The 21941-nt window shown below is 53.7% G+C and overlaps 1 protein-coding gene across 10 annotated transcripts; it reads right to left on the minus strand.

The window, feature by feature from the left end:
• Positions 1-785: 785 nt before the first annotated feature.
• FGR (FGR proto-oncogene, Src family tyrosine kinase) lies at positions 786-18547 on the minus strand. Of its 10 annotated transcripts, none has more exons than XM_058553379.1 (13): positions 18365-18546; positions 10973-11035; positions 9751-9980; positions 9150-9252; positions 8251-8349; positions 5151-5254; positions 4754-4903; positions 3933-4088; positions 3670-3849; positions 3020-3096; positions 2622-2775; positions 1722-1853; positions 786-1613 (listed from the first exon to the last, which is right to left on the minus strand). In XM_058553379.1, the coding sequence occupies exons 3-13, from the start codon at positions 9968-9970 to the stop codon at positions 1405-1407; spliced, it is 1584 nt and encodes a 527-aa protein (XP_058409362.1). In that variant the 5' UTR covers positions 9971-9980; positions 10973-11035; positions 18365-18546; the 3' UTR covers positions 786-1404. The 10 variants fall into 10 exon arrangements, with proteins under 10 accessions (XP_058409362.1, XP_058409357.1, XP_058409359.1 ...); XM_058553374.1 differs by having other exon boundaries at positions 9751-9983; positions 18365-18545; XM_058553376.1 differs by lacking the exon at positions 18365-18546 and adding an exon at positions 18173-18266 and having other exon boundaries at positions 9751-9983.
• Between the last annotated feature and the right edge of the window lie 3394 nt (positions 18548-21941).

Genomic DNA, 21941 nt, shown 5'->3' on the forward strand with positions numbered 1-21941 from the left:
TGTTTGCCAGTTTCAGCAGTGATTCCCAGCTCCCGGACTCTTTCCCTGTCCATTCCCTTAGTAGGGAAGGGGTCAACAACTTCCTGACGGGAGAGGTGGGAATCCTTATTCCTTGTTCCTCTTGTTTCCACACGGAGGCACATCAGCCTCCAGAGTCTCTCAAAGGGGGAGCCAGGGGGTGGGACAATTCTTCATCACACAGGTGCATGGTAGGCTGTTTAGAACCCCTAGTCCCTGCCCACTACACGCCATTAGGAGCCCCCAGTCCTTGCGACAAACAAAACTGCCTCCAAACCTCTCCAAAAGCCCCCTAGGGGGCAGAGTTGTCCAAGTGAAACCCAATGAGCTGGACTAACTCTCAGACCTCTCCCCTCCCCTACTTCTGTCCTCTTTTGGGGAGCTGCAGAGGGTCCACTGGGGTCTTCCCTCTGCCCCTGTCGGGGGAGGCCTAAGTTTCTGCTGTTGAGCCTGTGATGAATGGTGAATCTGGTGAAATCAAGAACCCACAAACCCACTGCTCACAGATTAAAAGCCGCATCAGGAATGAAGGGGACACTTTGACCTTCAGTTGCCTGTCTTCTGTATCCATCTCTCAACTCATCCTAAAATCACATGGGGACAACCGTCAGGATTTTTGAGTGTCCTAAAACACACCTTGGGTGCCCTGTGCTTAGCAGGCATTAGGGCACTCTCTCACCTCCCCCGTGTTCCAACAGCCAAAGCAGCCCCCCTCACCTCCCAATGACCACCAGCCCTCCAAGAAAGGGATTTTCATGGCTCAAGAATTCATATTGTCATTTTTCTTATTCACAAAATCCATAAACACACACACGATTTGAGAGGTTGGGAGCTCTCAGCAACCCTCTCCCTCACCCTGGGCTTGGACCCCAGTCCTGGACTACAGCGTCCACCCAGCAGGAAAGGCATCCAGCAGAGACTTTCCCTGTCTTTGTAACTTACGGATATGAAGGAACTGAGTAGGAGGTGAATTCTGAGTAGGAGGTGAATTCTGGGGGCCTGGACCAGGGTGGGATGACAGGGTCGGAAAGCAGGGATAGGAGATAAGTGAGGGAAAGGATATACAGTTTTATAAATAACTAGACAAGGTCTGAGCATTTCTCTTTTGGGGGTGGGGGGAGGAACAGGGAGCCTAGAGGCATGTAGGGCCTAGGTGGGAAGGGGAGAAATAGTGCTTGGGGCCAGAGCGGGTGAGGGATGATCTCTGAGCCTTGATTTGCCCCATCTTTAAAATGAGTGAGTTGCCCTAGATGGTGTCAGGGCAACCTGCTTGCTCTGACATGCTAGGACTCTCTAGGGTTCTAAGCGAGGGGCTTGGGACCAGGGCCCTGTGGATTGGAAGGGGCTGGTGGGCACCCCCAGAGAGGTGGTTGATGCCCAAATGGGCTATGTCTGATCCCCAGGCTGGTACTGGGGTTCTGTGGAGGTGAAGTAGTCCTCCAGGAAGGACTGCAGGTACTCGAAGGTAGGCCTCTCCTCCGGGTCCAAACGCCAAGTCTGCTCCATGGCCTCGTACAGGGATGCTGGGCAGCCTGGGGGGCACGGCATGTGGTAGCCATGCTCCACGTGTTCCAACACTTCCCGGTTATTCATGCCTGGAGGGTGGGGCTCCATCAGTCAGGGGGCCGAGCCCCTCCCAAAGAGGCAACCTGGAAGAAGTCCTTCCCCATGACCACCCTCCACCTCCTCACCCCCCAGCCAACCTGGGTAGGGGACTCGGCCCTTGCTGATGAGTTCAGTGAGCAGGATCCCAAAGGACCACACATCTGACTTGATGGTAAATCTGCCAAAGAGGGCAGCCTCTGGGGCTGTCCACTTGATGGGAAACTTGGTCCCTGGAGAGATTGGGGGAGAAGGGAAAGTTAATGAGGGGGTCCCTGGGAACAGCTGGATTAAGAGAATGGCATCTTTAGGACTGGGGACTCTGAGCACAGAGGTCTCTGGGCATGACAGAAAGGACCTGGGATCTAGCCAGCACTTACTGTGTGTCTAGTATAGTGCTGGACACTTTACAAACGTTGTAATAATTCTCATAATAATAACAGCTAACACTTGTATAGGCTTTACCACATGCCAGGCACTGTTTTAAGTGATTTACATAATTAACTCATTTAACCTTCACAAAAACCCCATGAGGTAGATACTATTTTTATATCCCCATTGTACAGATAAGGAAAAGGAGACACTGAGAAGTTAAGTAATTTGCCCAGATCACACAGCTTCTAAGTGGCTAGGATTCCTACCCAGGCATTTTGGCTACAGAGTTCATGCTATTACAGTCTATTGTCTTTCACTTGAGAATTACAGCAGCGCCTGGCACTTAATGGGCACTTGATAAATATCTGTTGACTTACTGTTCTCTGAATATTTTCATTTTACAGATGAGAAAAGACAGCTCAGAGAGGTTAGGTGACTTGGCCAAGGCCACAAGGCTGGTAAGTGGAGGAGCTAGGACTTGAACCCAGAGTCGCCTCTTACACTACATCAGGATGAGGTGTCCCAGATGGTCTGGGGATAGGGTGAAGGGTTCCTGAGGATGTGGGGTCCCATGGCAGCCCCTTGGTGCACTGGGGGCTCTTGGAAGGTGGGGTGAGGCAGGGCACCTTGCTGGGGGTTGTACTCATCATCCTTAATGAGGCGGGCCAGTCCAAAGTCAGCAATCTTGCACACCAGCCGCTCCCCTACGAGGATGTTGGCTGCCCTCAGGTCGCGGTGGATGTAGTTCATGCGTTCCATGTAGGCCATGCCCTCAGCTACCTGAGGAGACAAGGTATGAAGAGATGGGAACACCATGGCTGGTGTGAGAAATCATTTGAAAAACCCACTTTCCAGATGAGGAGACTGAGGCTCAGAGCGGGCAGTGCCCTGCCTCAGGTCGCACAGATGATCCAGTGAATAGGGCTGCACTTCTAGGGGTAGGCTAGGTGTTTGAGGGCACAGGGATTTGTGGAAGGTTAATAGAAGGGGCATCTGAGAGATAAAGGCTGCTGTCCCAGTTTACCTGGGCTGCCATGTCCACCAACTGGGGCAGCTTCAAATCCTGGCCCTGCCGGTTCTTGAGGAACTCCAGCAAGCTCCCTGGGGAGAGGAACCCAGAAAATCAGCAGCAAGACCCTACCCGCAGCTCCAGGGCCCGCCTTCTCCCGCTTGGCCCCGCCTCTATCAGGAATCCATTTCAAATAGCTTGGCCCCGCCCCCTGCTCCCAGCCCGCTCACCTAGATCTGCCCCCACTCAGGACCCCACCAGGTGCCTCAGCCCCTCACAGATCTCGCCCAGACCCGGCTTCCACAGACACTCTGACCCTGCCCACATCTCGTTTCTTCTCTTCCTCGGTCCCCCTAGACACGCCCCACTCAGACTCCGCCCCAGATCCTTCCTCATCACAGATCCCACCTTCGCTCGCCCAAGCCCCACCCACCAGCTGACCACCACGCCCGGGCTCCGCCCCCAGACCCCGCCTTGTCTAGCTTGGCCCCGCCCCCACTCCCAGCACTCACGTGGCTTCACCCATTCCTCCCCTCACTCGGACTCTGCCCATTGACCCTCGTCCCATCAGAGATCGCCACCCAGGTCCCTCCTCCAGAGACACCCACCTTAACTTCACCCCAAATCCCGCCTTCCGGACTCCGCCCCCTGACCGCGCCCCTCACCGTGGCACATGAACTCCGTCACGATGTAGATGGGCTCCTCCGACACCACTGCGTACAGCTGCACCAGCTTGTCGTGCCGCAGCAGCTTCATGATCTGCGCCTCCGCCAGGAAGGCCTTCGGGGACATGGTGCCCGGCTTCAGCGTCTTCACTGCCACCTTCGTGCTGCCGTTCCACGTGCCTGCCGGGCGGCCGCGGCTCGTCAGGACCGACTTCCCGCCAGCCCAAGCCCTCGCCCCTGCCCCCGCCCCGGGACCTCCGTACCCAGCCACACGTCCCCGAAGCAGCCGGTGCCCAGCCGGCGCTCCAGCGCGATGGAGCTGCGGCTGATCTCCCAGGCATCCTTGGCCAGGCCCAGCGTCTGTGGCTTCATGGTGGTGCAGGCCGCCGTGAGCAGGTGGCACAGTCCGTCGTTCACCTCTGGGGAGGGGTCCGGAGGTCACAGGCAGGCCAGGACACCCCACACATTCCTCATCTCACCCCAGCCCCCAAGATCAGTTATAAGGAACTAGGCCACAAGTGAGATCACAGGCCAGGGAAGAAGGCAACCTGGCCCACTGGGTAAGTCCACATGTTGGTGCCCAGGGTAGGAGGTGGCACCAAGAGGGAGAAATGATGCCTGCAAGGATTGGGGGACTTCTCATAGGAGGTGGCTTCCAGCTGGGCTTCCAAGGATAAGGTGGGGTTCTGACAGGTGGAAACGGAGTTGGGGATTCCCGATAGAGGAATGGACATGAGGCCCTCACCCTTCCATGGACCTCATCCTCGGCCTAACCAACCAAAGCAGAAACCTGGGCATTGCTTCCCACCTTCCCCTCAACCCCACAACCCATTCTCCAAGTCAGGCCTATGCAGCCTCCTACCCAGCTCAGACATTAGGGGGCTCCATTTGGCCATGGACAGCCTCACACCTGTTTCCTCTGGAATCCTACAGAGCAGGGTCCTGGCTGGGGGCCAGACTCTTGGGTTCTAGTTCTGTCCCGGCCACTCCAGCTTTGGGAGACCCTTCCCTTCTCTGGGTCTCAGTCTCAGCAGGTTGGCTCAGGGACCTGAAGCACACAGCAGCCTTGAGGGCCCGTCCTCACCAATGTAGTGCTGTACCAGCTCCTGCACAGTGTTGAACTGGGTCCGCGTGGTGATGTAGTAGCCACCCGTGTCCAGCTTGCGGATCTTGTAATGCTTCACGTGATCACCTCTGGCCTCATCCCAATCTCGGATGGACAGGGAGTAGGCGCCTGTGGGCAAGGGTCACCTTCAGGCCTACTTTCCTCCTTGTCCCCGGTCTGGGAGCCCGGAGAGGCCCAAAAGGCTGGGGACTCTGAAGTTGGATGGCCACATCCCTTGAACCCAGTCCCAGTCTTAGCTCTGCCCCTCCAACCCTGTCCCAGTCTTGGCCCTGACCCAAGCCCCACCCCACTACTCCTAGACCCACCCTAATGGGCTTCCCAGTTGCCCCTTCCCAGGCTGTGGTGCAGCCCCTACCTTTGGTGGTCTCGCTTTCTCGAATGAGAAAGGCCCCCCGGGGATTGCCGGGGGAAAGCAGCTGCCTCTCCGCATCCTTCCGCCCCATCTTTCCAAAGTACCACCTGTTGGGAAGGGCCCGCAAGAATTAGGCACACCTGGTTCAACGCCCCCAGCCTCCTGGGAAAAGTCACCTCACTAGCCAAGATTCACTTTCCTCACCCGTGAAATGGGGCTCATAAACCTGCTTACAGCCTGGTGACGAGGATCACAGAGAAGGAGACTGTAGAATGCCTGGCATACAGTAGGTGCCCAATAAAGGTTAGGCTTCTCGTCTCCACTCTCTGGGTTTCTCTTGAATTAAAATGGCTAGGACCCCAGTCACCAGTGACTTTATCAGGGTGCCACTGGCGTTGGTCCCTCTCACTACCGCCCTCCATGGGCTCGTTTTACAGATGAGGAACTTGAGGCTCAGAGAGGGGAAGTGACCTGTCCACAGGCCGGCTGATGAGCTCCACCTGAAACCCTTTGTCACCCACTCTACTGCTTTTCCTACCACCCCAGGCAATGCCTCAGACCCTCTCCCCACACGCTCCTCAAACCTTTTCCTCCAGAATGACACCCTTTCCTGCTTCTCTTCCCCTCTTTCCAACTGCTCCTGCTGGGCTCTGACTGCTGCGTTTCCTCCACTCTCTGAAATTTGCATGTTGTTCTAAGCCTCAACTTCAACCTCAGGCCTCAAGCATTCCTGCTGTCTCTTGAATATTCTTCCTGGGACTGAATGGAGCTTTAAACCAACTGTGAAAGTACACGGCGGAGTTGAAGTGACACAGATGCCACAGAAGACTCAGATGTCATTTGATCACTAAATTGGCCTGTGACCATCTTGGGCTGAATTCAAAGGAGCATAGTTTTCAAATCAAGGGAGGTGGCAGTCTCAGTGAACTCTGGGATTGTCAATCCACACCTGGGTACTCGGCATAGTTTGAAGAACAAGGGAAGGCATTGGCAAGTGGAGTATCAGGGAAGAAGGAACTGTTGAAGGGCTGTAGAGACAGGATACTTTCCCAAGTTTTTTCAAAGCCCTGCCCCCACCCACACCCATGACATTAGCTACTTCCTTAGTAATTAATATAATAATAACAGCACTAATTTTGTATCAGGCTCTGCTTTAATACAGTAAATGAATATATGTATTCATTCAATTCTTGTAACAACGCTGTAAGGTAAGTACTATTATTAACCCCATTAGACAGATGAGGAAATTAAGATACCTACTGGTTAAGCAACTTGCCTAAGGCCACAAGGCTCATAAGCTGTGTTGCCAGAATAGGAACCCAAGCTGTCCGCTCTAGGGCCTGCATTCTCAACCACGACACTCTCTTAACCACAACACTGCACTGAGTGCTTCTCAGAGCTTCGTGACACTGCCCCCAAGATGTGGACACAAGCATGAACCTCCCAAACCTCCCACCTTCTGCATTACCACCTGTCCTCTCCTCCATGCCTCCTATACCCTCCCCAGATGAAGGCCTCATCTCGCCTGAGCTCTGGACCCCACCCACCAGCCCCCATCTGCAGCCTCTCCATCCTACCAACCTCTACATAGGCCCACATTTCTTCCTTACCCAAAGGAAACTGTTCTAAGCCCTAGCTTGCCATCAACAGTCTGCTGTATCTCTCACCTTCCTTTCACTTGAAAAAGCACTTCACACTTGGCTCTCCACTTCCTCACCTCCTACTCCGTCCCAAGCTCTGCTGTCTGGCCTCCACCCATACTTCACACAGAGATATCTCTCACCAAGGTCACCCTCATTGCCAAATCCAGAGGCAGCCTCGGACACTCCCTCTCTCGTTTCCTGAAACCTCTCCTCCGCCCACTTGCCTGTTCCAAATCGGCCTGGGCTGGTTTGCCTACAGCTCCCTCTCCTTCAAGGGCAGCTTTCCCCAAAGTCGGGTCCTCGGGCCAATCTCTTTCTCTCTCTCCTCCCTCTTTCTTCATCCTCCTGTGCAGCTTTAATTATCAACTCCACTCTGAAGAGTCCCAAATTTCCATCCCTGCCCAGATGTGCCCTCTGCAAGAGCCACAGCAAACAAACTAAAGAGACTTAGTGCCAATTAGGAAAAGGTGCCCCTTCCTCTGGCCTAATTCGGCGGCATGGCTTGGCATGGGCTGGGCACTTCTCATATAAAACACAACCTAATCTAACTGCTGGCATCTCCTCCACCTGGGTGTTCCTCTCCATGAACCTCAACCCAGCAAGTCCCTCCCAGGACCCAACCTGCTCCTGTGTGCCCCACTTTAGCAAATGGCACCATCACCCACTCAGTTCCTCAGGAAGACTCTGGGTCACACTTGATTCCTCCCACTCCCCATAGCCCAATGGCAAGTCAGTCACCAAGTCCTGGGGACTCCCACTCTGCAGCCCCTCCAATCCTTTCTTTTCCCGTACATGTATGTATGTGTGAGGGTAGAGAAAAAAGCTTTCATGAGCCTCAGTTTCCTCATCTATAAAATGAGGACAATAATAATATCGATGGTGTTATTGTGAGAATTAAATGAACCAAGATAGATAAAGTACATGTCATAGTATCTCAAGTATGTACCAGTATTCCATGAATGATAATTCTCTGCCTCCTTGATAGAATTAAATCTAAGTAATGCCCCTGTGGATTTATTTAGCACTTTACAATTTTTTAAAGCTCATACACTGTTGTTACCACTCAGAGGCAATATCTGTAACGCTTAGCAAATGCAGCCAGACTATCTAGGTTCAAACAGCAGCTCCACCTACTTGTTAGCCATGTGAAGTTGGGCAGGATATTTAATTTCTCTGTGCCTCAGTTTCCTCATTCATAAAACAGGATAATAATAGTTTCTAACTCTGTTAATACACAGAGAGCACTTTGAATAGTGCCCAGAACATAGTACGTGCTAGATAAGTATTATCTACGATTTATTATCATCATTATTTTCTTCTTTTATTCTCATAATGACCTTACAAAAATATAGATAAGGGGACAGACTCAGAGTGGAGCTGTGACTTGCCCAAGTGGTGACCTTGAGTCTGGACTCCACGGTGCTGTCCGCAGGGCTGGCATCCCCTCAACCCCTACTCACTCTTCAGCCTGGATGGAGTCCACAGGGGCCACGTAGTTGCTGGGAATGTAGCCAGTTTGTCCGGAGCTGAGGGACCGAGCCTCCCACCAGTCACCCTCACTGTAGGCACAGAACAGGGGGTGTCAGCGGCATCTCAGCCTCTGGGGCGCCCTGGGGCCAGGCAGGGCCAGCCACACGGAGGATCAGATGGAGACTGGCCCCGCCCACCTCACCTTGGACACACACACATGAAGGCTTTTGTCTGTTCTGCCCCCAGCCACTGCAGCTGCCCCAGGAGGACTTTTCTCTGCTGAAGGAAAATGTCTGGGGATATGTGGGCCTCCTGGCTTCCTCCTCTGGCTCCTCAGCTGGGCTGGGGTTCAGGTGGACAGCTCACTAGATCATTTCCTCACTGAAACCCCCCAATGGCTACATATTTCCTTCTGGATAAAATCCAGACTCCTCAGCATGGCTTAAAAAGCCCACAGAATCTGCTCCCGTCCATGTGTCCAGCTTCTGCTCTCTCTGTTTGGCACCTCATACCTTATGATCCAGCTAGACCGAACCACTTGGTGGTTTCCAGAAGTCATCATTTATTCTCATTCTCTCTCACTCTTCCTCTTTTCTCACCTCTTCCTTCAATGTCTATTCATTTTTTATAGTCTCAGCTTAGAAATCACCTTCTCCAGGAAGCCCGCCCTGACCACCACTACCCTGGGGACCATGTTTGATGTTCTTTCTGTGCCCGTAGTTCCTCATGTTTCCCCCACATAGTAGCAATCACCCAGGGTTGTTATTGTCATGTATCTGTGTCCCTAACTAGGCTGGAGCTTTCTGAAGATAGGCAGCAGGTAGGATTCCTCTCTGGGTCCTGCTCCTAGCCCAGGCTATGCCCTGAGCTGGGTGGCCTGGTCACTTACCTGTTGTTTAGGATGTGTAACTTCTCGCCCTTGGTGAAAGTGAGGTCATCCTCTGTCCGGGCCTCATAGTCATACAGGGCGATGAACAGGGTCACCCCAGTGCCTGCAGAAGCAGGGCTACTTAGCAGAGTAGGGGATGGGACAGGAGGTACATGGGGGCTGAGGCCTCCAGGACCCCCCAAGTCCTGATCCCTAGCCAGGTGCTGTGCCTCCCCACTGCTGCAGTGTCTGGTTCCCAAAGGCCTTTGGAGTCCAATGGGTTTCTGATTTGGGCTTTACAGCTTGGCCCCCCGGGGATTCAGGACACATACCTTCAAGCCCATCCCTCCCACCCTGGGGTGTCCCCAGGTCACCCACTCCTCCTCTTCCACTTGCATCTGTCATTAGGGTCCCTCTCTCAGACTGGGAACAGAGCCACATCTCCCCCTCAGACTGGGGCTTTTGGGGGTGGGGCTGTACATAGTCCCTCAGACTGAGTGCTGAAAGCAGGGCTGTGTCTCCCTCGTCATACTGGAGGCTCCTAGGGACAAGTCCAGGTCTCCCCTTCCCCCAGATTCTCCCAGGGTCCAGGCAGTGCCTGCCTCCAGCCCACTGGACTCACCTGAGATGCCCCTGATGGTGCCCCCATCAAGGAAGGCGGGGCTGGCGGGCTGAGGGGAGAAGTTGTTGTAGTTGGGGATACAGGCAAAGGAGGACGCAGGCCGGCCCTGAGTAGGGTCAGGGCCATAGTGGTCCGCGGCCCCGTAGCCCCTAAAGTCCCCTTCCAGGCCAACATCCTCCTTTGGCCCTGGCTCCGACTTCTTGCAGAACACACAGCCCATTCCAGGTGCCCTGCTACAGAATGGGGGCATGCCTCACTCGGGGGCCCCTGCCAGATATGCCACCCTATACACACATGCATGCACATGTGCATGCACACACACACACTCACACAGGCATGCAGCTTCCCCTCTCAGGCCCAGAGTTGGGCGTCCTCCTTAGTGAGGGATAAAGGCAGGGCAGGGCCACCACTGGGTCTACCTCCCAGCTGCCTTAGTGTGTTCAGAGAAAGTATGGGTATCCTCAAAGGGGCTGGTTTTCTGCTTCGGGATGTTGCTGTGTTTATTTATATATTTTTCCTCCTATTGCTTCAATATCTTGTATTTCTGTGACTCCTTCAGAGTGCTTGTTTGTGTGTGTCCTTTGTGTGTCTCTAAGTATTTGTGTTTGCTTGTGGATGTGTGTCTGCATGGGTGTGTGTATATGCAGCCCTTTATGAATGTCTGTATGTCTGCATGTGTATATGAATGTGTGTACATGTCTCTGTGCATGTGATGGCTCTGTGTGTATTCATGTCTGTATGAGTGTGTACGCAGTTCTGTGCGAACGTGCCTCTGTGTGTATCTTCATGCATGTCCGTCTGTGTGAGTAGGTCTCTCTGTGTCTGTGTGTCATGACTGTGTGCATAGCCCTGTGTGGGAGTGTATGTGTCCATCTGTGTGTGTGTATCTGTGTGTGCAGGTCTGTGTAAATATGTGTGATGTGTCTATGTGTATGTGTGCGTCTCTCTCTGTGTATGTGCACGTCTATGTATTGATGCGTGAGTGTGTGCGGGCTGTGTGCCTGCACCTGGAGATTCCCTGCAGAGGGAGATCAAGGCCATTTCCTGTCTTGGGTCCAGCCTCTGGCCTCTCAGGCTGCCTCATTCTGGCTCCCCCATCTGTTACCTAGCAACAGGGCCCTTGTAGGAGAAGGGGGGTGTGAGGAGTTGTGGGACCCAGGAAGGCCACCCCCATCCCGTTTCCTGACCCTGAAAGCCCTCAGTCCCCACTTCCATCACTCACCCCTCAGGCCCCTACTCCTGGGTCAGTGAGGCTGCAGCATGGTCCATGGGAGGGGCCGGAGACCTGAGGGCGAGACAGAAGGACATGGAAGATGAAGCCTCTGCCAATGTTCCTGCAAGCCAGCTGCCAGCTCCTGCCCTCTTCAGGAAGCCAGACGGCCTGGGCTCTGCCCCAGCATGACTTCTGCCTTCGTTTTCCTTCCCACAACCCCTGGCACACTTACAAATCCACCCTCACACAGGACACACCACCCATACCAACTTTCTCACTCACATATCCGCCTGACACACCTACACACCAACACATTAACACATACACACCAGCACATAGTCACACACCAACACTCACAGCATACAGTTGCATGAGTGTGCTTGCCAACACCACTGCACACCAACACAAACGAACTCTCGCATGAGCCCAAGCTCTGATGCACAGTAGCACAGATATGCGCACATAGGCTGCCTCTCAGGTTAACAGACTCGCACACTCAGACACTCTTACTTTTGTGTTAGACCATCTCTCTGATTGGATTTCTATCAAGCCATGCTCAGCTCATTTATAGGCCCCCAGTCACTGTCTCCTAAAAACAAGCCCTTCCTCCGGACGCTCCCTCTGCCCCCAGCCTGGGCTGGGTAAACTCCAGCAGCCCCAGGGCTACGTCTGGTGGCAGAGCGAAGTGAACACCTACCTCCAGAGCTTGCTCCTATTCCTGCATCAGGGGAAGGCCCAGGTCAGAAGCCAGGGCCACCGGGATCCCTTGGGGAGCCCCCCAAATGAGCCAACCTTTTCCTGGCAGCTGTGTCCTCTGAGCAACAGGGCAGGCAGGTCATTGAGCAAGGGCTCCCCACGCCCTGCCAGAAACTCTGCCATTGCAACACCCAGAGAGGAACTGCTGGGGAGAGGGCCCGGTTTCCTAAGATGTGAGAGGAATGGAGAGTTGTAGGGTGGGGTTGATCCAGTGAACCCTGATTTTCCTCAGAGTGGCCTGAGGGCCCTTGGGACAGGGGCCCCCACCTTGCCTTTCTCGACTCCCAAGTCCAGTTCCTCTTGTGGATATCTTCCTTCTCCTCTTCTCCCTGGGTCCTGCCCCTCCTAGCCAGAACCACTCACCTCTTCCAGGAAGCCTTCCTGGATGCACCAGGTCTAGTTGCCTAGCCGATGGCTCTGTCACATCAGTACCCTCTAGCCCTACCAGTCCTTCTCACCCTTCACTGCAGCTATTCTCTGGTGTGTACGTGTGGGGGGGTGGGAGTGGAGGGGGCGACACCCGTGTGGTGAACTGTGAGGCAGGCTGTGGTGACAGCCCTAAAATAGCCCCTGTTCACCAAGCCATTGCTGAGATCTTCACCTCAGGACTCTCCCCTGGGGTGAAACTACTGTGTGTGAAAGGCTCCCAGATGCTGCAGGGCTGGTCAGGGCCAGGGAGAGGATAGCGGTGTGTGTGTGAGGCATCCAGGGCCCAGGGCCTCCCCTGGCACTGAGGGACAGGATGAAGGCTGTCCTCAGTGATGAAAACAAGGGTTACAGGGTGAGAATGGAGGTCTTCTCACAGGAAGACACGTGTGCACATCTCAAATGGTACACAAGGCTACACACAGCCCTCTCAATATATTCTCGGACACACACATTACCTCAGCTACACACAGCACCTCATACAGAAACTCTGAGCTCCTCTACAAATTCACAGACATACATATTCAAGGATACCCACACTCCCATATACACACACCTCTGGCCCTCCGCCATCTACACATACCCACACACCTGCACACACGCACACACACACACACACAGCCTCTCCACAAGAATAGCACACACAGAATTTATACCACTTCCTATGTGCCAGCCACTGCATTAAACACTTTATATATATCACCTCATTTTATTCTCATAACAACCCTATGAGGTATTATTATTATTATTGATAAGGCAACCGAGGCAGAGAGGTTTAGAAACTTGCCCAAGGTCACACAGATGATGTATCCTGGCATTAGGCTCCAGAATCAGAGCCACTTCTCTTCATTGTCTGTCACAGACATGGATAATTACAGCCCTTCCTGAAAGCCCACAGGGACACAGGGATACACATAGCCCTCCCCCAAGTCACAGACCCCCACACAGCTCTCCTCTATAAGAGACACAAACTTATACAGCCTCTTGGGTCTCCGCATAGATACACTGTTGCCACTTCTAACAATACCCAGGTACATATTGCCACAATGTTTTAAAATCAGCCTAAGGGGAGCCCCGAATTCTGCATGCCTGGGATGGGGTGGGGGTTCAGAAACTGTCAGCCTCTGAAAGGGAGATGGAGAGCTCTGTGGGCTGAGGAAGGGCCCGGGCAGGGCTGACAGTGTGGCAGAAGGCAGCGTGGAACAGCTCACAGGGCTTTGCACTCCCAAGCCTGGCGGGGACCAGAGCCCCGGGCCAGGCCTAGCTCTCTGGGCACCAGTATGCTGAGGGGGTGGAGGATGTGAGGTAAGGGTGTAGGGCATAGGGTCTGGCATCTGCATAGCCCAAGGCAGTGAGGAGGCCACACTGAATGTGACCATGCTCAGGTGGCTTTGTCAGAGGAGAGAAAGAGATGGAGAGAGCCAGAAAAAGAAAAGGCAGAGACAGACAGAGACTGAGAGATACAGACAGACATAAAGACAGAGAGACAAAAGGAAGAGATAGAGACAAAGAGAAACATTGTGATGCGCTGGTGTACTGACTCCTAAAAGAAAGAAAAAAGAAGGCCCTGATCTGTAGCATTTGCTGATTTCCGTGGTGTAAGTATTCCCACCATGGCCGATTTCAAGTTACCGAAGTGACTTCCTGAACGCTGAGCTGGAAAGAGACTGTCAGACTCAGCTCCCCAGAGCCAGTCCTAGCTGGCTCCAGCACATCGCTGCCAGAAAGAAACAAAAAGAGAGAGACAGAGACAGACATGGGAAGTAGAGACACAGAGCAACAGAGAGACAGAGACAGAAAATGAGACAGGCAGAGATGAAGAGAATGCCAGAGACAGATCGAGAACTAAAGAGACAGAAAGAGGGAGCAGGTTGGGTCCACTCTGTTCAAGCACCTGCCTGAAAATAGCCACCAAGACTCTTCCTCCTCACCTAGCTCGGATCACAACTAGTGCCAGTAATTCTTCAGAGAGCAATTTGACTTCCTAGAAAACTAGGTGGCAGTAACTATTAGTTTAAAAATGCTAATTTATTAAGCATCTACTCAGTGCCTGGCATTGTGCCAAGCAATTCCCTTACATGATCTCATTTAGCGACCCTATGAGCTAAGTTTTATGATTACCCCTATTTTACAGATAAGGAAACAGAGTCGCAGAGATGTTAAGTAATTTCCCCAAGACTACATAGTGAGTCAGGGAAACCTAAAAGGCAACCCCCACCAATTTGGCTCCAAAGCCCACCATAAGCACTGTTCTATTTTGTCGTCCTGGTAGAAGCAAGATGTGTGTCTCTTAATGAGCACTACAGTGTGCCAAGCCCTGTGCTACATGCTCTAAGTCCTCATTACAGCCCAGAGAGGGGAAGTGACCTGCCCAGGTTCTCTCAGGCAACCACTGATTATCATAGCCCTCAAATCTGAATCCAGGTCTTTTTTCTCAGTGCTGAACTTGGCTGCCTGCTAACGCCAGAAAGGAGGCAGCTCCAAGAGTGGCCACAGGCATCCTTGTCACTGTAGGCACTCAGGTCTGTTTATGACTATGCCTCTTAAACATCCGGCTGATAGGAGTCAACTTCCAGAGCCTCAGCTGGGTCAAAATCAGGTTGTGGGTGTCAGAGCTGAGGTCCAACGCTGGACCATGGTGCTCCTGCCTTCGACTTCTCCCTCTGTGTGGCCCTACCGAGCTCTATAGTATTAGCTCTGGGACTTTGGATGAATGACATAAGCCCTCCGAGCCTCAGTTTTGGCATCTGTACCTTCTGTGCAGTTGTTGGGAAGATTTGAAGAGACGTGGCTCTTGCCCAGGGTGCAGTGGCCGAGTGAGGCTGAGAACCACAAGCAGCAAAGCTAGACTGGCCCCCAGGGACCACTTATCAGTCCATCCTCTTCTTGCGTATAGGGGGAACTGGCTTGCTCCAGGTCAAATAGCCAGACAGGGGACTCAAAGCCAGGACTATTAACTCAGGTCCAGAGTTCTGTTCCTGGCACTGTGGCTGTGTTCCCCACAGCCTGAGCAGGAGGTCATGCTGTCCCTGACTGGTGAACGTCATATTTCCTACTCAGTCCCTGACCAAGTGAACATACCACTCCTGCCATATGGCAGCGGGCCACTCAGCAGGTAGCCTGCCTCCTGCACACCCCTACTCCTGGACACAGGATCCCCAGGCCCACCCATCCTTTCTTGAGGTCCACACTTCCCAAAGCCATGTCAGGGCTTTGATGTACACACAGGATGTCTTGTTCCCTGCAACCCCTGCCAAATATCTGTGGGATCTGGAGATTTAGGCTCAAATTCTACCTGGCCTGACAACTAGCTTGAGACATTGGGCAAATGAGTTCACCTCTCTGAGCTGTAGTTCCTTTGCCTAGAAAATAAGAATATAAATCTCTACCTCATAGGGTTGCTTCTGAGTATCTAACGCGGTCAAGCCCCTGAAAGCACCTGGCATAGAGTAGGTGCTCAGTGAACTTTCAGTTCTGCTCCTTTCCCTTGAGGAAGGCCCCTCCAAGGCCAAGGGAGGGGGAGTGGCAGGGCTGAGAAGAAAGAGAAGTTCCCAGGGTGAGGTGGGAGGGCTGAGCTGGCCCAGCCACCTGGGGGATTTCACCAAAAGGGAACTGGGACTTTGGGCAGTGGCAGGAAACCACCATCCTGCAAGAGTTCCGGCTTCTCCTCAGGGCTCTGGGCTGGCCAGGGGCAGGGCACAAGTCTCAGCCCAATTGCACCCATCCCTCACCAAGACCTGACTTTCCTGACTGAAGGCTTCCATCCCTCACTCTCAGAGACTCTGCACCTCACTGAACTCCAGTGCCCTTACTGAGCCCTCATCTCCTTCACTGAAGCCCCTACTTCTCACTGAACCTCCAATCATCGCACACCATCCTTTCTTGAAGCCTTCCAACCTCCTACCCCTGAACACCCAGGGGCTAAGAAGACATACCCCAGTCTGACTCTACCACACTGGTGGGGCCAGGTGTGTTGAGGGCAGAGGGGAGGAAGAAAGGGGGGGAGAGGTGGCCTATCCATGCCACACTGGCTTTACCTTCCACATGGTCTGGGAGTGTCAGCTGAATTTTCTCCACTTCTTATAGGTAAAAGTGGTTTCTCATCTGTTGCTGAAAACTCACCCACCAGCCTCTAAAACAGAGGTCTTTAGGGATTCAAGACTCTTGGGAGATGGGAGCCATGGGTGGTCCAGGGAGAGCTGAGAGAACAGGAGTCTAGATTCCACAGTGTGGCCAGACAGGAAGCCCCCTCCCCGGGGCCCATCATAGGCCAGCCTGGTCTGCTCTGTGCAGAAAGGGCTCTGTCTCCTTCTTCCCCAGCTCTGGGGTCCCCCTACCAAGCCTCTCAAGGTCTGGCCACTTCCTTTGCTACATCAGCCCCAGGTGGCTGCAGAGAACACCTGAACACCCACACATATGCTCACACGCTCATGCTCCTTCACTCAAAGCCCGAACCATACTCACAAACACTCACACCCTCACTCACAGCTCCATGCCCACCATGGAGCAGGAGCCAGCATGAAGCCCATGACATGAACTCCATACCTTCTCTCTCACTCTCTCCCCTCCCAGAGAGCTACAAGGGGTTTGGTAGGGATGAGGAGAGAACTAAGGCCTCAGCTCTGGCTACCTTCCTCACCACATCACGGACAAGATGCCCTGGACTCCAAGTCCCTACTGCCTGCCCTGTCAGTGACTCTCCATCTTCCCATCTGTGAAGTGGGAACAGAGCTCTGCTCTCCCACCACCACCACAGAGGGAAGGATGCCAAAAGACTCAGGGATCACTGGGTGTGGCACCGTGGGGGCTGGGGACAGATCTAAAACCTGCTGACTTTCCCAGGATGGGCCCTCAATATATCCACAAACATTTATTTATTTATTAGATATCAACTGTGCACTGGTCCCAGGAGGTCCTGTCAGGCTTTGTGGTGCCCCTACCTGCTTTCCGGAAGGTGAAGGAGAGGCTCCCTGGTCAGTGAGAACACTTTACCCCTCCAGGACACTCGGCAAAAACTGCTTTCTGCCTGATTCTCCTGACTAGGGATGGGGTGGGGCGTGGGGGCTGGGCAGGGGCAGAGATCATTTCCCCCCATGATTCAAATGGGGAAAATGAGGCCCAGAGAAGCCCCATACTTGCCTAAACTCACACAGCAATCAAGGCGCCAGTCTGGCTAAGTCCCTGAGATTGCATATTCCCCACCCCAGGATCCCTGAACACTGAGCATCATCGCCTTATTTTTCTGTGGGGCAGCCGCCCCCAACAAAGGACCGCAAATGGGGGCGGGGTTGGGACCCAAATGGGTTGCGCCGGCAATGCGCCCAACTGCAGCCAAGCGCGGGGTTCTGCCTCTCCGCCCTCTTGTTGCCATGGAGACAGCCCCTCCCGGCAATCGCGGTCAAAGGCAGGATTTCCGTCGGGGCGGCCAGCAATTCCCGGATCCCGAGGGGAACGTGGACCGAGACCGCCACCGCGGGCGGAGAGGGGGCACCCAGAGAGGCCCATCCCTGCTGAGGGCGGGGTCTTCCCCAGGAAGCGGGGAACCATGCCTTTAGCGCCTTGAAGGAGTCCCCTCGCCATCCGGGACCAGCCCACCAGTGAGGGGGCGGGAGGGTCTAGGGAGCTGCATCCCCGCTACTGGCTTCACCCCTGATTTCTGCCGATTTGGGATAGGGAGACTTCCAGGACCCCCAGAATCGCGCCCCACGTTCTGCATCGTCCAGAAATGGTTCTCCTTGACTCCCTTTGGGAGACCTCCTCACCTGACCCTCCTAGTCCCCCCACCTAGTTACCCTCTTCCAGAGCCCTCAGTTTCTCCCCAAATCCTCACTTTCAACGTCCCCTCAATTTCTCCTCCAACCCCTTTGGGGGGGGTCCCCTTAGTCTCTCTCCCCCGACTCAGCCCCCTTCCCAAATTCTATCAATCTTACTCTACAGGTTTCCCTCCGTTTTCCCCACCAGAGCTTTTTGGGGGATCCCTTTAGTCTGCTTTCCCCATGTTCCCTCAGCCCCCTCCCCAAATTTTACCAGTCTCACTCTGCAGGTCTTCTCAGTTTTCCTCCTTAGGTCCTTTTAGGGATGAGGCCGCTTTGACCCTCGACTCCCTCAGCTCTCCCCGCCAAGTTCAGACTGACTCCCCCCAGCCCTCCCCCAGGGGCCGCGGGCGGGCCGGGGGCGGGGCACCGCGCGGCTCCTCCAGCCCACCTGACGGCCGCCTACCTGGTCCCAGGGCAGGCCGCTCCTGATGGATCCCAGGACGAGCCAGCCGGGGCTCCCAGCAGCCACGAGTGGCGACGTGGGGTGGGGGGAAGTGGGGTGCTGCCCGCCTCTGACCGCCGCCCCCTCAGGGCAGGGAGGAGGAAGCCGCCTTGGACTTCTCTTATTGCAGCCGCAGTAGCGGCGGTGGCGGCGGCGGCGGCGGCGGCGGCGGCGGCGGTGGGGAGAACTCGCAGTCACGCCCCAGCCCCAAGCCAGCTGCCTGCGGCGGGGAGGGGCCCTCAAATTCCAGGCCCTCCCGCCCCCACTTCCCGCCTCCCCCGGGTTACTGGGGGTCGGCTCTCCCAGCCCTCTCCCTGCACCCCAGCTCCACCCCCCAGACCTCAACCCCCAGCACAGCCTTCTCAAAGGCCCCCAACAAGGGGGCAAGTTCCTCACTCTCAAAAGCACCTTCTCATTTAGAATCATTGCATTTGAGGTTAAGAGGGGCTTTTCTTTATTGCTGAAGCCCACTCCCCCCTTTTGCAGCTGGGAAAACTGAGGACCAGATGGGGACAAGCCTTACCCAAGTTCTCACAGTTGGTTGACCCCAGACTCTTGTCACCAGAGCCACTGCAGATCCAGTCACCAAGCCTTGCCATCCGCAGGGGCTGGGCACTGGGGACAGGGCATGATGGACAGTGGGGAGCAGCAGGAGACCCCTCTCTTAGGAAACTGCTTTTCAGAGGAATCAGCCCTCAGGCCACACTGAAGGAGGGGGAGGGTGTCAGCCTCCCACACACACCCAAGTTTTAGAAAAACTGAGTATCATCCTCTATCACAGTTCCAGCCTTTCCAACTAGCAGGGATCCCTGACCCCCCTCAACCTGGCATTCAACACCCCCTCCCGCCATTGTTACTGCTTCTGCCTTAAACCAAGGACCAGGAAAATTCCTCCTGTCTGGGGAGGAAGAGATGCGTGTGCAAGGGCTGTTTGGTGGAGAAGTATGTGTGTTGGAATACGGCAGGGAGGCATGGAGAGTGTGTAAGCACAGACGTGTGTGTGTGTGTGTGATTGTAGGCAATGAACTCGATGACTGCAATTTTGGAATCAACAACTGGGACACATTGTGCAGGCTCAAGTGTTTCTATGTATGAGCAGGGATGTGTGTGAATGCCTGTGTGTGTGCTCAGGTGTGTCCCAATGTGATTGTGGGATGGCAGAGAACGGTGGGATGCAGATAAGAACGCTTTTCGCTTAGAAAAATGGGAGGAGGGATGGGGAGGAAGACACAGGGGGTGAGGCGGAGGAGCAAGGACTTGGGAAGTGTGGTCTCCCTCTGGCTGGGCACCAGCACCTCCACCATCAGGCAGCCCTTGAGCGGCCGTTGGTCTGCATGTTCAACTGACAAACAAACATTTGTCACTGCCAGTCAGGCGCCAGGCTTAGGGAACACAGATATGAAAGAGACTGGTGCCTGCCCCTGGGGGACCCCTCAATCTATCAGTTTCTTTCTGTCATCCTTCAAGGTCTGGCTCTTCAGGAAGCCTTCCCTGATTGGCACCGCCATCCCCAGCAGAGCACTCAGCACCTTCTTCCTGGTTCCTGGGGTGTGGGCGTGTGAGATACATTTTCCTCAATGGCAAGAACTAGGTCTGGTTCTTGTCAATGCCCCCAGTGCCCACACAGTGTCTGGCACAGAGAAGCTGGTTCTCTGGGCATAGGAATGCATGAATCCATCAAGGAACAAAGGAATTAACAGGTGAACAGATGAAAGCCCAATGAAAAAATAAATAATTGAAGGTAAGAATTAAAGAATGAATGAAGACATTCAAGAATCAATGACTGAATAAGCAAATGAATGAAAGAACAACACTGCTTCTGCTTTTAAAATACAAATTGGACCACATAAATTCCTTGCTTAAAACTGTCTATTGGCTCACCTCCCATTTCACTTGGAATAATAAAAATAAATAAAATAAGATAATAATAGGGAAGAATAAAATCCAAATGCCTTGTCATGGCATCCCAGGCCTTGTGTGCCTGGCCCCTGCCCACCTCTCCAGTCCTATCTGGGGCTATCTTCCTCTTCACCTGCACTGGAATCTTTTTCAGTTCCTAGAAGACACTGAGTTTTTGTCTCATAGTCTTCTCACGCACTCTTCTCTCTTCCTATGATGCTCTTCTCATTACTCTTCACAGTACTGGCTCCTTTCTTCTTTTACCTAAAGTGCTGCCTCCTCAGAGAAGCCTTCCCTGACAACCCCATCAAAGGAAGTCCCCTCAATCTTGGTCTCAGCACCCAGTTTGTCTCCTTCATGGCAGTTGTCACAATCTAGAATTGTGTATTTCTCAGTTCATTGTTTGTTGTCTCTGGATCTCTCTTGACCAGATCAGGGGTCTGACCTCAAGAGACACCTGGCGTCACTCAGGACAAAGAGTCTATGACTCTCACTTACCCATTCTGAATAATCTGGTGGTTAGGAACAGACTCTGGGCCTAGACTGCCTGGTTTGTAGACCTCTTCCTAGCTCCGTCACCTTGGACAAACTATTTTACCTTTCTGTGCCTCAGTTTTCTCATCTGTAAAATGGGGATAATAGTAGACCCCCCCCCTCCCCCCACCCCACAGGAGTCTTGGGAGAAATCAATGAGCTGTTAGACTAGTGCTTGGCACATGGTAAGTGCCACATAAGTTTGATTTTGTTCATTCAATCAAACCTTGAGCCTTCCCTGTCACTACTCTGTGTCAGGCTGGGTGCCGGGGGCTCAGAAAGGAATCAGGTCTAGTCCTTGCCCTCTACGTGGCAGTTGCTCCCTATGTGGCACTTGCTCTTACAGGAGACTGGTGGGCACAGGGCAAAGAGGCCACGGAGGGGCCTGTTGAAATCCCCCGCTATCCTTCCAGCCTCCGTGCTCCCGTGCTCCTTTAAATCAATTCTGATAACTGATACCCAAACCAAAAATCAAAGCCCAGCAAGCCTGCTGAGGCCTCCCATCCACTTCCAATCTAACCATCACTCTCCTCCTGCTCTCACTTCTGTTTTCCACCCGCTTAGATTCTGTTGTCAGTCCTCATAGTTCTCCTTTGCAAAGACCCTGCACTGCCTTGCCTCCCTCTCCCTCCACTGTACTTGCCTGGAAAGCCCCAGGCCCATAACAATCCAGCCATCACCTTCTCTGGGTGTGGAGGAGAAAACCACCTGCCATGCAGACAGGGTCACAACTCCCAGCCTCAAAGGGACACTAACCAGGCCCAGCAGTCCTCCAGTGCGTTTCTTAGTAAGCTGGTGCTGTATGTCTGCCCAGAGGACAGTTCACATCCTTTCTTCTGTTCTCCAACTTCCCACCCCGTCTCCTCCTTCCCCACCTACATTCTAAATCCTCTCACCTTCTGTAACCTGCTCCCCTGCACCATCCATCTCTCCCTCTCCACAGAGTTATCCTCTCAGCATACAAACAGGTTCTAGAATTTCCTATTTAAAAAGAAAAAACAAAAACATTCCCTTAGGGGCCGGCCCTGTGGCTTGGTGGTTAAGTGCGCGCGCTCCGATGCTGGTGGCCCGGGTTCGGATCCCGGGTGCGCATCGAGGCACCACT

Source organism: Diceros bicornis, chromosome 13, assembly GCF_020826845.1.
Source record: "Diceros bicornis minor isolate mBicDic1 chromosome 13, mDicBic1.mat.cur, whole genome shotgun sequence".
NCBI lineage: Eukaryota > Metazoa > Chordata > Mammalia > Perissodactyla > Rhinocerotidae > Diceros > Diceros bicornis.

Bases quoted from the DNA above. Each gene is read 5' to 3' on its own strand.
- FGR (XM_058553379.1), bottom strand. From the start codon at position 9,970: ATGGGCTGTGTGTTCTGCAAGAAGTCGGAGCCAGGGCCAAAGGAGGAT. The intron at 5,255-8,250 runs GTGAGTAGGGGT...CCTTCCCAACAG, and splicing joins GACTCCATCCAGGCTGAAGA to GTGGTACTTTGGAAAGATGG. The intron at 1,854-2,621 runs GTGCCCTGCCTC...CAATCTCTCCAG, and splicing joins TGAGTACAACCCCCAGCAAG to GGACCAAGTTTCCCATCAAG.